The 16,829-nt window shown below is 40.0% G+C and overlaps 1 protein-coding gene across 5 annotated transcripts in view; it reads right to left on the minus strand.

The window, feature by feature from the left end:
- Positions 1 to 16,829, minus strand: part of MAP3K19 (mitogen-activated protein kinase kinase kinase 19) — a 48,777-nt gene that overhangs the window by 7,472 nt on the left and 24,476 nt on the right. For 4 of the 5 annotated variants that reach the window (XM_073241361.1, XM_073241360.1, XM_073241359.1 and 1 more), the window contains 6 exons: positions 14,664 to 14,742; positions 13,044 to 13,303; positions 8,305 to 8,348; positions 4,455 to 6,899; positions 2,199 to 2,348; positions 397 to 1,094 (listed from right to left, as the gene is read on the minus strand). In XM_073241361.1, coding sequence (XP_073097462.1) covers positions 397 to 1,094; positions 2,199 to 2,348; positions 4,455 to 6,899; positions 8,305 to 8,348; positions 13,044 to 13,303; positions 14,664 to 14,742 — 3,676 coding nt within the window. The remainder of the gene's footprint in view (positions 1 to 396; positions 1,095 to 2,198; positions 2,349 to 4,454; positions 6,900 to 8,304; positions 8,349 to 13,043; positions 13,304 to 14,663; positions 14,743 to 16,829) is intronic. The other variant, XM_073241362.1, reaches the window with a different exon arrangement.

Below are 16,829 nucleotides of genomic sequence, written 5' to 3' on the forward strand. Positions count from 1 at the left end.
TGAGAACTGGTTTTAGGAAGAAAATGAGAGCACTGGTTCCCTGAGAGGGAAGGTAGCTTAGAAGAGGTGACATCATTTCACTGTGACCAGTCCCTGGGGACCATGTCCCATAGGTAAATAAGCAGATCTTTAGCAATTTTTGCACACCCACTGATTTGGGGGAGTATTGTCTGGACATGATAAGACATTAAACTGAAACACTTCCTACTCAACACATTACCCCCTACACCCTGATAGAACAAGGAACACAATCACCCAGTACACAGCTAATCATGATTCCCTTTAGCACAAAATCACTCCCTACTTGATTTCATACCCCAAGCAGAGATTTTAATGGGTCAAATTGCAGGGGAAATGGCAGCTGCTTGGAATCTTCTCCCGTTTTCAGTTTCTTACCTGGTTAGGCACATACGCACGAAGTCTGCTGCATTTTCTGAGAAGTGTTCTGGTAGAGGAGGCATCAGCCCTCGGTGTGCTCCAATGTAAAACATGGCTGCCATCCTGTCCATGGAAGCCAGCGGAGGCTTCCCCGTGGCCATCTCAAACACAGTACAGCCAATGCTCCAGATGTCCGACTTCCTTCCATAGCCAGACTCGTTGATGACTTCTGGGGCCATCCAGTATGGAGTCCCGTGCATGGACTTAAGCATGTCACTGTGGGTGCCATTTAAGCCAGCCCAGGCCAAACGCTTGGCACAGCCAAAATCAATCAGCTTTATTACTCCAGTTGGCATGAGCATAAGGTTATTTCCTTTGATATCTCGATGCACCACACAGTTCTCATGGAGATAAGCAACACCTTGCAGAATTTGTTTTGTATATTTACAGAACACCATCTCAGGCAATGGCCCAAAACGGTTTATAATACTAGAGATTGAGCCACCAGGAACAAATTCCATGAAAATGCTTACAATGTTCTCCTCCAAGCATGTCCCCAAATAGGCCACAATGTTGACATGTTTCAGTGCTTTGAGCAAATCTACTTCCTCCTGCAGTTTCCGGTATTCTTTTTCAGTGGCCGACTTATCAGAGGTGTCCAAAGCCACCTGTTTCACAGCTATTAGCTGCCCTTGGCTAGTCAGGCCGCAATATACCTAGAAGCCAACCAATACATTACTATTAAATATAAATGATATATAACACATTGACAGAGGCCTCATGTGACGCTCGTCTTTCCCTCTGCCTCCCAAACCCTTGTCTTTCTCTCATTTGATGCACCCTTTCTAAACGCAAAGTACTTAAGCAAGTTCAGTTTTTCAGTGGACCCTAGACGAGGATGAGCAGCAAAGTGAGTGGATATCATAATGGCTTGGCGTTAACTGACTGGAATAGTTAGAATCCTGGCTTTACCATCCCTCAGCTGTGTACCTTTGGGTAAGTTGAATAACCTTTTCGAATTAAGTTTTTCTAACCTATAAAACTAAGGTAACAATAATTACTTCACAGATATTTATGATTATTACATGAGATGGTTTGGGAAAGCTCCTCACCAAATAAATGAAATAGGGCTATTTTAGTGCTGAGGCTCTAAGGAGAGAGTGGAAGGCAGGTCCTGGGGCAACTGGGCAGTCACCTCCATCATGCGATTTCAGTGGTTTCGGGTCTTGCCTCCCACCTTCTCACTGATTCCTGAAATGTCTCAGCTTGAAACATAAAGTCTTATCTGGGGGTCAGTCTTATCTTTACTGGTCTAAATGAATAATAACTAAAGTGCTAGGACTTTTTTGGGTGGTCTTTATGCAATCCACCAAATATAAGGGACATCTTTTGTTTTTGCCACTCAGCAATGAGTCTCCCGACTTCTGGTAATGTAGTTTGAGCTGTTGGACATAGACACTGCTCCCTCCATCGGACTTGGACCTGGGAGAATGAGAGGCTGTAAGGATGATGTCCATTGTCCCACCACATGGACCCTGAGCAGGAGAGCCAGGAGGAGACAGAGGGAGGCCAGACCTGGCAACATTTTTGAAACCACCTCTGCCTAGAGCCAGACCTACTCCAGACCCTTCAGTTACATGAAACAGTGACACCCTTTTTCTCAAGCCAGTTTGGGTTGGGTTTCTTGTTACTTCCAATTGAAAGAGCTCTAGGTAAAGAGTATGGAGGGTGGGGAAGCTGCACCAGAGGATTAGGGGAACGGGTGGGGTCGAGAAGGAGTGGGGATTTTTAGTTTCATCATGTTTCTCCATTTAACTTACCGTGCCATAGGCTCCTTTCCCAAGGACCTCGCCCTTGGTCCACAGGATAGGTTCTTCATACTTCAAACTATTTTCAGAAAATGTCTTTTTTTCATTTGAGTTGAGAAGTTTCTCTTCCTTGTCATATATCCTGAAACCATTACTATATCTCTGAAAGAATGGGATAAAAGGAAAATCACCATTAAACTCTCAGTCATTGAGATGGAGATCAAGTGTAGAATAGAATAGTCTTCCTTTCTTCTAACTTAGGACCCCTAACTAATCATATAGGAGGACCCTTCTAGTTAACCCACCTACAGCTTCCCCATGCCAACAGCCTCCAGTCAGGTCATAACTGAAGACTTCCCTTTTTTCCGCTAAAAAGTACCTACTCCTCTGCCTGCCTTTGAGTCTCTGCCAAACACAAGTGATAACGTCTGACTCCTTTGCTATAGGGAGCTCTGAATAAGTAGCCTTTGCCTGTTCTTCATTTATTTCCACAATGTACACATACACTCAAACACACACATATACACATAAGCATGTATGTATACACTTACATACACATATGCATTTACCCACAAACATACATGCAGATAGATTCTCCCTCCCCCCTGCCCCCCTCTCTCTCTCACACACACACACAGCCATAACAAGCAAGTCTGCGGGTCAAGACCAGCTGCAATAGACTGAAGATCAATGATCCTCTAGACCCTTGTAATTCAACAGAGAATCTGCAGACCAGATTCACATCACATGGGAGCTTGTTAGACATGCAGAATCTCAGACCCCAGATATACTGAATCGGTGTCTACATTTTAACGTGATCCCTAAGAGATTTGCATTCACAGTAAACCTTCAGCGGCCTTGCCTTAGAAATCAGGAATCAAGTGTCTCTTTGTAGAACTTAGGCCATCCACTCCTCTTTCTATCCAAACAAATTTAAGGACTGCTTGGAAAAGAAAAGGTCACAAAAGGTTAGTGTTTGGCTCCATGACTGCAGAGTGGAGTTGCAGGCTGATTCTATTTACAAGCTTATTAGCTTTTCTTGAATTTGAAATGGCAGAGTGGTAGATGCATCTCAGATGCACTGGATTGCACACACACATATCTGTCTCCCCCCTCAGTCCTGGAGGCCTCTGAATATCCACCTTCCAGCAGAGACCAAGTTCAAAATGAGGGCAAAGCTGGCCTTTTAGGAAGGAATATACCCACTGTGTAGTGATAAAGGGTATGGGGCTCGAATCAGAATGTCTGGTCCATCACTCACTAACTGGATGACTTTCCAATCCTCAATTTCCCCATCTGAAAAAATGGGGACTTGTTACCTTTAGCACTTCTTTCCTAGAGTTATTGTGAAACATATAAAGGATGCATCTCACTCATACATGGTAAGTTCTCAATAAACCTAGCTATGATATAATATTCACTTTGTGTATTCTTCTGATTAACTATTCAAAATAATTATTCCTGATCCTCTTATCATGTGATATAACCTGAGTTAGGGTTGAATAAATAATATTTCAGCTAAACCTACTGTTTCTGTCTTTAATATCTGAGTAGAATAGGAGACTCATGTATATCAGTAGAAGTAAAACAAGTAAAACCCAAGCAACCACTGGTATTCTTTTTCACCATTCCCACCCCCATGCCAAACAAATTAAAAAACAAATTTTTTCAGGATCGTTCCTTATGCTTCCTTGAGAGCAATGGCTAATCCTTGTACCCACCATGTCTCTAGCTCTGCGCCTAGTGCCAGAAACACAGTAGGCATCAGTAATAATATATTTTGTTAAGGTAGTGAACCATCTGAGAGCAAATGCTCAGATACAGGGAATCTTTGGGAAATGATCATTTTGAGTCTTCATGCTTTTTTATGGAATTATATGGTGAGCTACTTTAGGGGCTATGTTAACTTCTTTCTATATCACACATCCCCTAAAGCAATCCTTTACCCATAATCATCTCTCTGCTGAAGTTTGTTGATTGAACACATCGTTACTGAATAAAATATCCATCTACTTAAACAGTTTTTCTATATTCAGCTACCCAAAGTGTCATTGCAGTGTCAGGCAAGCTAAATTCCAAAAGTAGGGCAGCATAACGGAAGTGTCTTAGCCTGAGAGTCAGGGGACCTAGATTCCAAACGTGCAAGCAAACAATTGATGAAATGAGCTGTTTAGATGGATTCCTCATTTGAAAATGAGGGTTTTCAACCAGATTATCTCTGAGGTCCCTTCTCACCCCCAATGAATCTCTGATTCTAATTATACCAACCTGTATTTTGACATTTGTGGTCTCTTGGCCCAATTCTTGCATGGTGTTCCCTCTGAGGACAAGATTTGAGTTTTCAGGATCAGTTTCACTTGCCATTATTTGGCAAGAGTCGTTATCTTTCTCCTCCAGAGCTAGTAGTTCTGCAGCTAGACAACCTAATAGCTCATCTGTCAATTCTTCATTGTTTAGAGAGTCGAGAGTTTCTTGGGAAGTTGAATTTTCGTCATTTAAAGTTTTCCCAAACATTTGATATGTAATTGGATTACTAGCTAAACTATCATGATCCAAAGAACGTACCCAATGTTGATATGCCTGGGATGATGCACTTGATTGTTTCTCTTGGAAAGAGAATCTCATAAGTGTTTTAGATTTATCTGAAACACTATCAAATTCTACATCATTAGTTAAAATTTGGTTGTCATTTATTTTACCAAACAATGCTGTTTTCTGCTTTTCCTGCTGTAAAGGGTTGTGGGAATTCTTCTCACTGGGTACTGCCCAGCTGTTTTCTGAGAGGACAGATGGGGTCTGGTGATGTAGCTCTTCAAGTTCATGCAGATCTCTGAGGCTTGTGGCAAGTATTTGATTGTTGGAAATGTCCCCTTCATCAGCAGACTCTTCCATGGAGACTTCTTCAACGATGGACAAATCTGAGACAGGCAGGAATTTGTTCTGCTCAGAGGACTGTTCATGAGTCTGAGCCAAGTTCATAGGCTGAACTTCATCTTCGGAAGATAGAAAGTCATTTCCTGAAGACTTTATCTGCCACTCTGGTTCTGAAATACCATCACCATTTTCAATGTCTTGTAGGTTGCTGCTTACAGCCTTGCACCCCTTTTCTTTAGAAATTAAAGTTTTGTGCTTTTGTTTAATGGCAAGTGAAGTCTTTGGTGGTTTAGCATGTGGTCTTTTCTGAGAAAGTCTTGTTCTGCCATTGCTGCTTCTCTCACTGTGTGAAGACTGGCATTTACTGGCAATACATCTGCCTGATGGAGCTGAGCATATCTCTCGGTAATATTTGTTTTCATGCTGTTCAGACTCTCGAATGTGACAATAAACAGGAGTCCCAAACATTTCATAGATTCCAGGTCCATTAGCAGTTGAATTGATTTCTTTGAACATGTCACTATACTTAAGATCTAGGTAATTGAGTCTTGGCTCTGTTGGTTGAACAGAGAGAGGAACAGAAGACTTTTTTATTCCTGGATTTTTACAGATGCAAGGAAATGATTGCTGTTGAGGTTTTAGAGCCCGGTAAGTTGATGGTTTCTTTTCTATTTGTGGCATTCTCCTTTGGAACTTGGGTGATTGCTGAGGTCTGGGGTCAGTAAGCCCCAAAGAAGGGAAAACCTGAGTTTTGAGGCTGGTTGTATGCATGGTAGTTTTAATAGAAACTTCAGTGGGAATCATGAAGTTCTGGGGTGTCCTGTTGCTGGTTTTGGTCTTTGAATCCAACTTATTTCTCTGAATTTTCACCTTATGCCTGTCATTTTCTTGGTGTGCAAGTATGTTGAAGCTACTGTTGTTATGCAGGACACCATTTCTTTTTTGGAGGCTTGGTTTGGCTATTGCTTGTTCCTTGGGAATTCTGTCTCCAGGGAAAGTGATGTGGATAAGAGGCACCATTCCATTTATTTCTGGCTTGTTTGCCTCTGTTACTGATATTTTTATGTTTGTCTTTGTGCTGTGCTGACCTTCTGGGAGCTTTTCAATGGGGCCATCGGGGATTATGTTGGACAAGCTTTTAAGTGTAGTATACTCTTCTAAAATATAATTTGGCTCAATTGCTTCACCTTTATGTACTGAAGCACTTTTTGAATCAGCACTATCATGTCTAGTCTCCTCATCCTGCCTTGGAGTTCTTTCTGAATGCCATGCTGCTTGGAATTTGATTGGCACAGTACATCCAACTTCTGAATCTTGTTCATAGTTTCTGGCCACTGAACCCTCTCTTTTCCCTGATGAAAGATATTGAGAGTTCTCTTCTGTTTTTCTCATCTCACTAGCATGGCAGTCAATATCCACTTGCCTAACCATAGGAAAACCGCCTTCTTTAAAGCTCTCAAAGGACACCAAAGAGTGCCCCTTTTCAGAGTGTGACATTTCCAATTTGTCACATCCTTCTGTTTCCTTGGATTTCCTATGCTCCCCCATCTCCGGGTGTTGTCGGTGATGGTTAGACTTCCAAAAAGAGTACATGTTTCTGGACCAAATAGAGCTATCAGAAGATGGGAGAGTTTGATCCACACACACTTTCCGCGGGGTGTCCTGATGCTTGTTTGATGGTCTAAGCTCATCACATCGACTAACAGGCTCTAGGAGCCTAGGTGTAGAGGATATAAGGCTTGGAATATTCCTTTCTCTCTCTTTTAGATCTTTGTCATTTGGGGGGATAGTTAGGAGACCAGATCTCATGGGCAAGAGTGGCAATGGTGGAAGAAGAAACTAAAAGGAAAGAGAAACAGCTAATTAATGTAGAAACATTTATGCGTGCCACAGTAACTCGTTTGAAGTAACCTGAAAAGATTCTAAAATTCTTCCTAGGAAGGCCTTTAAAGTACAAACCATCCCAGAGATCACATTTTAAAAACTAAAGCTCATTCCCAATGATACTTTTCTTTTTAGAACCAAGGTAAAATAATACTTTTAAAACCCAAGATTATCTTAAAGATTCATGATTATATATTTAAACAAAGTCCCTATACTGTAAACATTAGACATTTTAAGATAAAACATTGTATTTCCCTTTTTAGTTTTCATAGAATTGATCTAAGATTCTAAAAATTCCCACTTAAGACTGCTTAAAATTAGTTACATTTACTTTAACAACGATCATTAGGTTATAGAGTAACTTAGAACTTGTATCCAGAACAGAATTGTTTCTTATTGTTTTGCTGAACTGTTTTGTTGGGGGTGGCTTATATATGTGCCACACCATACACTTGAAAGTTACCAATCCTGAATGGTTTTTAATTCTCCTTTGCCCTCCCCAACTATTTTCAAATTTAGCCTGTTGTTATTATTATTATCCACTAGAGGTCGGTGTAACCCAATATATAAAATTTCACTTTCTGGTCATTAAGCTATGAACTCCAATTTACTGCTTGTTTTCCTTGTGGCATTTTCCTGTGTATACAGATGTGATACCTAACTACATCAGAGTATTTATAGAAACTGATTATGGAACATGAGCTCTCATAATTGAAAACTATATGTTTAATTTTCATTCTATTGCCACCTGTGTGTAAGAAGAAAGGACAAGGAAAGGAACCTGACACTAAAAACACAGGTGTAAAAAACAGGTGAGCTGCAGTGGAATCCCCCACTTTTACTGCTGAGATGACTTTCCTCCATCTCTCAAAAATAACTTACAAAATACAGACAGATTCTCCCAGAGCTTAAATTTTATGATACTCTTTTTTATGATACTTGTCAGTACTTAACGCATTTTCCCAAAGGCTTATAGAATATAGAAGAGTCAGACAGTTGAGATAATTGCAAGGATCTTTCCAAATTCCTTACTTATAAGTTAGATAACTAGAAAAATCTTACCACTACTGGAAAAAAGAATTACCTAATTTCTAGATATGTTACAAGAAGACAAAATACGTCTAGAAGAGATGCTTACCTCATTATGTAAAGAACAGGAAAACCCAGAAAAGAAATGTACATGGCAAGGTATAATTTTCCAAGAAGTAATTTGCTGCTATATAAACTATACGTCAGTTGTTGTTTTTCCAGGTATAATTACTGAGGATTTTGGTTCTGAGTTCTCTGATACAATTTGTCTCTAATGATGAAAGTTTTTTAGTTGTAATTCCGAAGTCAAAAATGCTAAAACTAATCTTACCTCTATTCTTCGACTACTGTTCTTCACATCAGAGGAAGAAAACTCTATAGCACGAAAAAAATAATAATAGTTAGATATTCTTAGTAGTAGAGTGAACACAGTCAGTCTTGAGCAAGAATTTGGGGATGGAGTGATCTTGGTGCTGAGATTTGAGGAAAAGTCATATTAGAAGTTTTTCCAAGTGTAATCCAGGATATGAAATGAAATGGGCTTTATTGCCATGGTATACGTGAACAGCTCCTGGGGAAATAAGCCTCTGAAACTCTCTGAAGCAATACATTGTCTCTCATTTTCAAGACATGTTTATCATTCAATCATCTTCTAGCCTAGATTCCTAGTGCTTTTTGCTCAGAAAGCCTGAACCATGCAGAAATACAAAAATATTCATGGATGTATAATTGCCTCCCCACAGTTGCTTGAACTCAAACATGAGATAGATCAGAAATTCTGAAGGGGAGATACGGGGAAAGGGGAGATGGGATTTAGTAGGTAGAGTAAAACCAAGTTGTCTTCTTACCAAAAAGTCAGAATGTTCCCTAAAAGCTCACTCACCACCAGAGCTTGGAGCGGAAGCTGTAAGCACCAATGTGTCAAGGATCAAAGCAGGTCATGTAAATGGATAAGTGGGACAGGTAGGGACAGTGGTGAACTGAAAACATATGCCCCAACTAAAGGGACACCCATTACCCAGTTCCAATTGACGTCCATTCCAGATGTCCAGTCCAGCACTTCTAGATCTTCTAATTGTCTAGAGAAGTCAGAGAGCCAGAGACTTGATGTGAAATCTCCCTCCTGCTCTCCCTTTTTTTAAAATGCTCTGAAGGCCAAACAAAATGTGTCCATGGGTCTATTTTAGACACAAGCTGCTATTTCAAAATATCACTTAGAAACCTGCCTCTCTAAGATGTAACACAGGTAAAAAAAAGCCATTTTCAGGTGAAAAATGGTCACCCAAGAAGAGGATCCCAGTAACAGGGGGCACAGGCATTCCTTAGCCACAGCTGGCCAAGGCGCCTCCCCCCAATCCTTTATGCATTTATTCAACAAATATTTATTGAGTGCCTGCTGCGTGGCTGATACTATCCCAGAAGATAGCAGTATAGTTGTGAACAAGACAAAATGCTTACCCTCATAGAGGTCATGTTCTGGAGGTTGAAATTTCCTGTTGAAAAGACACTACAATACCAGAAATACAACTGAATATAATTTATAGTTGGGTGCATGTGTATGATGTCCTGAGTTTAAAACAACAAAAACAAAAACTTTCAGGTATTATTATAAACATGGAGCTGAATATTATCCAGTGTCTGTAAGGAATAACATGAGGCAGAAAATACCTAAATTTTCCTGGTGAGAATGTGGAGGTAAGATCTGTCTGGTAGATGATTTGGCAATACATGTTGAGAGCCTTTTACATACTTCCAGCTAAAAGACTGAATGGGCAAATTTTTCTCCACTCTCTTCACAAACCTCACTAAAATGACATAAAGGAACTTTCTAAACCTGAAAATAAGGACAACAACCCAGAGGATAAAACAGCAGATAAGCAACCGCATCAACATTTTGGACAGTGAGAACTATGGATGAGTAACAACTGATCCGTTCACAGCTTTCTCTGTTCTGCTCAGTGCCTGCAGGGGGAGAACGCAAGGAGAAAGAAGAGCCCCAGGAAGGAGCGGGGATGGCCAGTGCCTGCTTCCTCTGAAGGTGGGGATGCAGGTGAGGCTGAAACAAAGGGTTGCTTGTAAGTCCCTGTGAGGAGTAGGTTCTAAATTCTCTGCCCTGCCTCCTCGTCAGGAGTTGCTCTTCTCTGTTCATGGCAGATGGTGGAAAGCACACTCTCTGGAGAGCTTGAAGCAAAGATGCAAAGGAGTTAGGAACAGCAGAGAGCAGAAATGAGGTGCTGGAGTGAAAATACAAGGATAAAGTGAAAGCCTGCACACTAATAGCCTTAACCTACAGGCGGGGGCTTGGATGACTGGTCTCTAGGGAACTAGCTGAGGGAAAAGCCCAGCTGTGCACCCTGACACTCAGTAAATCCCTCTCCCAACCGTCCAGGTCTTTGCCCATTCAACAAGCCCCCTGGGCACCCAGCACTGGATCAACTGATACATGAGGTCAGGGATCAACTGATACAGGAGGAAACCCTCTCTGTAAAAATACAGAGAACAAAGCCAAGTGAAAGAAAGAAAAGAGTTCAAAGGAAATAGAGACAATGAAAAACAACCCGTTGATATACTTCATGCACCCTTCCTCAGGAAGCTCCTGGAAAATGTACTCCACTGAAATGAGAAAGTAACACAACAAAGAAGATGCCATGGGTCCAGTACACAGAGGCCCAAGACAGCGGGAGGCCAAGGGAACTCCCGGACGGTGATGAGAGAATCCCAGAAAGACAGCCTGAATTGAGGAGCATGTTACAGGCCCATCAGACAGAATGGGGATGAATTAGGGACAGATATAGAAAGTAAGCAGATGATGAAATGAGGCATCTATAAACAATGATACAATAATACAATGTATACATTGCATAAATATCTAGTGTAATCATAGCACACTATATAGCTCAACTGTGAATATGTTACCTAGTCATAATAATGGAGATTAAAAAAAAATTTTTAACACAAAGATTGAGAAGATTGGGGATTACCTGTGTGTAAGGAGAATAATGTAGAAGTGTTAAATCCTAATAGATAAGGTCAAAACTGAACAATCAAGCAATAGTATTATAAACATGTTATTTAGAAATGTGACAGTGCACATGTTATTTAGAAATGTGACAGTGCATTCTAGAAAAGTGACTTATACTTCTTATTTCATATTTTTTTTCCCATCTGCTTTTTCTGAATTTGTCTTAAACAACATATATTGTCTAATTATTTTCTTTTTAAAAAAGGAAGAACAAATACTGACCTGGGGAACCCCAGTTGACATTTTCAGGCAAGATCATAACAACACCTGTAGAGCAGCTGCCATTACAGAACACTGACCTAGTCAAGTTTATTCTTGTCTGGGTACAGTTACTTTTGGTACATCTTCAGATGTAACAAGATTCTCTTTGGTTGGGCTAGGAGAAGAGATGTTTCCTCCATCTCCAGTTCAGTGTCTCCATCCATCTTTCCTCCAGCTTGTACCTGCACCAATTGCCTCTGCTTTAATCTAAACCCACCTCCACTACAAGACTAAATATGTTCATCCTTTTTTCCCCTCATAACTAAAGTGGGCCTCAGATGGAAGGTATGCACTGTGAACACAGATGGCATGGTGCTTAAAAGCATGCCAGCATCAGAGACAGGTGGTCCAGGTTAAAACCAGCCCCTGTGGCTACTTGACCTGAGCATGCACTTACTCTCTTGAGACCTCAGTTTGCCCATGTGTACAACAGGTATGCTAATGTTACTTATATCAGTGGATATTTATGCCTTGCAACACTAGGCACTTGGTATATGGTTATTGTTGTTATTATTAATTCAATATGCACTTTTTTATAGTTATAAACTGATCTGGTGCTAAGTGCTCAGAGATTCAATGGTTTTTGCCTTTGTAATCTGGTGAGGAGAAGCACATAAGCAAATGGTGATAATTCAGCATGATGAATGTTATGTTGCAGATAAAGCCAGGATCCTATGGGAGTTTAAAGGAATGGTGACTCATCAGTCTTAGAGAGGTTCAGGAGGACTTCCCAGAGGAAGTGGTATCTAAGGTGGAACCTTAAGAATAGCACAATGTTACAGCAGTAAAAAACAGTATGTGCAAGTATTCACGTATTCGTTCTGGGAATGGAAGGCATTTGGTACTACCATTTATCATACTGAGGAAAAGTGGCAGGATAAGAGGGCTGCTGAGAGCTGGGAGCTGACTTTGTAAACTTCAAGGAATAAGACCCAGGGTCTACTTCACAGTCTAGACCTGATATTAACAACTTTACTTACAGCCTATCAAAACACTACTTCAACATCATGTTAAGGGAAATAAGCCAGGTACAAAAGGACAAATACTGTATGATTCCACTTTTGTGAAGTACCTAGATAGTCAAATTCATAGAGACAGAAAATAAAATCATGGCTACCAGGGGCTACAGGGGAGAATGGGGAGTTATAGTTTAATAGGTATAGCACTTCGGTTTTGCAATATGAAAAAGTTCTGGGAATGGATAGTGGTGATTGCTGCACAACAGTGTGAAGGCACTTAATGCCACTAAACTGTATGCTTAAATGGTTAAAACAGTAAATGTATGTGTGTATACTTTATCACATAAAAACTTTTAATTGTTTTTAAAAAACACTGCTTCATTTCAATTTCACTTAAGTGCTACCCTTCCCTCCAATCTTACAATAATAATGCTACTTTTTCCTTTCTTTGGTGAGATGCCTTTCAGGTCTTCTGCTGCCCAATCCTCCTCATTGCAATAAGCCAGTCAATGCAACCTTCTGGACTTCAGGCTTGTCCCTGGTGGTTTAGGCTGATTGGTTTAGGACAGTGGTAGGCAAATATCAAAGACAGCATTGGCCTAAAGGGAATGCTGGCATCAGTTCTGCTATCTGGTAAATAAGTCTCAGGCTAATCAAATCCTAGAAGAAAGCATGCTTGGTGTAAGTAGGCCCCCAAGATTCCCACAGATAAACATTAACCAAATATGAGTCACAGTAAAGATTTTCAAACATGAGAGAAAAAGATAAGTAAATAAATAGGTGGTGACTGAAGAATAAAGGAATCACTTTGTCATTCATTGAACTCACCTTCAGATTTTCTTTGCTGCTCCTTCAGAAAGTAAGGAACGTCTTCTCCGGCTGCAGACTTGGTGACCTTTGGTTCTAAGCAAGGTCTTGGCAACAAAAAGCCCAAGTTCTCATCACAGAGCTCCTTGGAATGTTCCTCTTTCTTCAGAAGCAAAGGCTGTGTGGTCAGCATCTTTGTCCTGAAATCCACCACCTCAATTTCATTTGGAAAAGAAACAGAATGGGCTCTTGCCCATTCTTGGTGCACTGAGGTTATCTGACTAAAAGGGGTAGAAAGAGTTTGATTCATTGATTGATTGTTTTTACTGAAGCATAGGTGACATACAATATATGATTTGATGATTACACACATTAGTAAGTGTAGTTAGCATCTGTCACCATACAAAGATTTACAATATTATTAACCATACTCCCTATGCTACTTTCATTCCCATGACTAATTTATTTTATAATTGGAAGCTTGTCCCTCTTTATCACCTTCACCTATTTCCTCCACCCTCTCACCCTCCTCCCCTATGGCAACCACCAGTCTTTTCTCTGTGTTTTAGTCTATTTCTGTTTTGTTTGCTTGTTTGTTTTGATTTTTAGACTCCACATATAAGTGAAATGGTATTTGTCTTTCTCTGCCTGGCTTATTTCACTTAGCCTAATACCCCTGAGGACCATCCATGTTGTGGAAAAGGCAAGATTTCATTCAGAAGTGGTTTGATTTAAAACTATCCCCCAGATATTTTGGATCTCTGCTCAGACTAGGCTGACATCACTAGAAAATTTGGAGAACTATTTCCAAATGGCAGTGCTGAGTGGAATGGCTGTATTTCTGAAAGGATAAGACTTCTCTCTGTAACTTACTCCCCACCCTTACTTACTTCCAGTCCCTCTTTCCTTGAGCAGAGAAATCACAGGGGCAAAAGGCAGACATAGGGGATGCACCATTTTACTTCTCCCAAGGCATTAACTGGCCCAGCACTTCTTAAACTATCTCTGATGAAAGACCAGTTTTAAGATTCTCTAGTCCATTGTGGACTGAAACTTTTGTAAAATGTAATAAAAGTGAGTTGCTACAAAAATGAAATGAAAATAAAAAATGTGAGAACAAGCCCCAATTGTTTCACTATCAGACCAATGAAGATAAAATTACTTCGTCAAATTGCTATACCATTTTTCAAATGTTCAGATTTCCAAGTTCTATACTGACTTCACCATGGACTGGTCATGGAAAGACCACAGAACTACATTTTGAAGAGCACTACTTCAGGGTCAACAGACTATAGCCCAGGGGCCAAATCTAGCTCCCCTTCTCTTTTAATTTCATTGGCTAGCCGCCACACCTATTTGTTTACACCCATTTGTCTATGGCCGCATTCAGGTTACAAGGGAAGAACTGAATCACTGCAACAGAGGCCTATGACCCCCAAAGCCTAAAATATTTATTATTTGGTTCCTGCCACAAGAATATTTATTACAATCCCTTCTTTAGAGTGGTTTTGGAGGCGGGGGTGGAGGGGTGGGCAGGTGGGGGGTGGGGGGTGGGCTTGAATTACTAAAAATTTATTGCCAATTTAAGTACAAGCAAAAGTACTTAAATTCCAATCTAACCTTTCAAAGAATATTCCTTACTTGTTTTCTTGTAAATCTTCTTGACTCATTTCTTGGGGACGACTGACATCTCTTGGAAAAGTAACAATAATCTCAACATCTATAGAAATGCATGACAATAAAAGAAAGAAAAAGATAGTAATGAATTCCAGTGGTAACTGGGAATCAAGTATGTTATTTTTGGTTATTTAGCTAATCTGTTTTTAATGATTACAGAATGGAAATTAACCAGGGACTGAGGTTTAACAATCTTTGTATCTTTCCTATCCAGTATATGATAGGTCCTAATAAATGCTTGCTTAAAGAGAAAAAAAAATTGTATAACAAAACTTTCCTGATGTCAAAATAAGTGTTTTCTTCCTCGATAGAGAGAACAAGGTTCCACTTAGGTAAAGTGTAACTAATAATGATACCTACTTCACAGGACTGTGGTGAGATTTAAGTAAGATAATTTTTGTTACCCTGGGGAAACTTGCTTCATATTAGTACTTTTGGTAATCTATCTAATTCCATAGAATGATTCCCAGTATATCCCTTTAGACAGAAAGTTCCAACTTGTAGAATCAATGCTTGCTTATAATACAACGTATCAAGCAAATTCACATAAGAAACTAATGTGAACCACATCCAAATTGCCCGTACTTTAAGGTTTGTCCATTGGATTTTTGTCATTCCATCCAAACTTTTATTTAGAATATGTTAAGCCCAACTCTCTGTGCTGAAGATAGAGAAATACACAAGGGGCAGCTGTAGCCCTAGTAGAGATGACAAATAAGAAAGCAAATGTAGCAAGGTAAGCACTGTGGTAGAGGTGTGCAAACAGTGTGGGAACAGAGAGGAGAATCCTTCCAGAAGGACACAGTGTTTGTCCCAGTAGTCAGTCCTATCCGTGTATTTGTCAGGGCCACTGACTCGGTCTGCACAGCCTGCAGGAGCCATGGTTTTCATGAGCTCCACTGAGCCAATGCTGGGGAAGACATAGAGCAGAGAAGGTAAGAGTTAGGTGTGAGTCAGACAGATCCGGGCCTCTGTCTCTCCTCTGCCCCTTCTTAGGTGACCTCGGGTATGTTATTTAATAACTATGATCAAGAGCATTAGCTCAAAAATGTTAGTGTTTTTAAAAGACTTTGGATATTTTGTCAAATACATAGGCCCAGCAGAGTGAAAATATTTTTATTGCTCAATTTTTATGCCTGTGTTATTTATGAGACTAATACATTAAAAACAATTAGTAAACATTTCCAAAAGGAACAGTTTTGTTTACAGTCAGGCAAATGATAATAGTATTTGCTATCTTTGTCATCCGATATTATATTTTGTGGTACCACAAAAATGTATCTTACTCTGGTTTGCTTGATGTTTTTCAAATAAGACAACATGATTGCATGTTTTCTAATATTATACAGCAGCAAGAATATATCTGTAAGAATGAAGTTTCCTTGGAACAGTCCATTTTTTTTTTTAACTTTTCAAAGATCCTACCACTGCACTATTTATGTAGCACAACATGAAAGGTTTGCAATTATAAAGCTGGAAGGAACTTAGAGGTCATCTGACCCAAACCCTGAATTTTAGAGACAGGCTGATAGCCATGAGCTGACATGCTCCCGGCCGTTCTCATACTTAAAAGGAAGATGGATGTCTATCACAACATTTTTGTAGTCAGCCTTGAGTGCACAAACCTAGCTGACAATGTTAGAGTAAAAGAAACACACACACAGCATACATTCCTAATAACTTCACTGTCAGTGAAAAGGATGTTCTAGTACAAAGGCTAGGCGCAATTAGAACTTTGCTGTGGAAGTTATTTAAACTGTGCAGAGCATATCTGTGTGAACATGTTCTTAAGAACAACTCTACTTTTGCTGACTGAGGACTAACAAACCCAGAATATTTTTGAGCAAACTTAATGTGCTAAAAAATTGCTTATTTGTTGATTTCAGAACTGTTAATTGGCTGATTTCTTCTTCAAACCAAGGAACAAAGATACAATAAGCTAGTATAAGAAATACCTGCCTTTTCATAAACTGTTAAAAGCTAATGGCCCCATCCTGATTGTTGTTCCTAAATGAGGGGAAGAAAAAGACTGTAGAATGTGCTGACTCTGTAAGCAGCTGCTCTCTGTTTTGTCTCTGGCATACTGTGAGTGGTTGTGGGGGCCTCTGAACCTATCCAATGGGCCAGGGA

This window comes from Manis javanica, chromosome 7, assembly GCF_040802235.1.
Source record: "Manis javanica isolate MJ-LG chromosome 7, MJ_LKY, whole genome shotgun sequence".
NCBI classification, from domain to species: domain Eukaryota; kingdom Metazoa; phylum Chordata; class Mammalia; order Pholidota; family Manidae; genus Manis; species Manis javanica.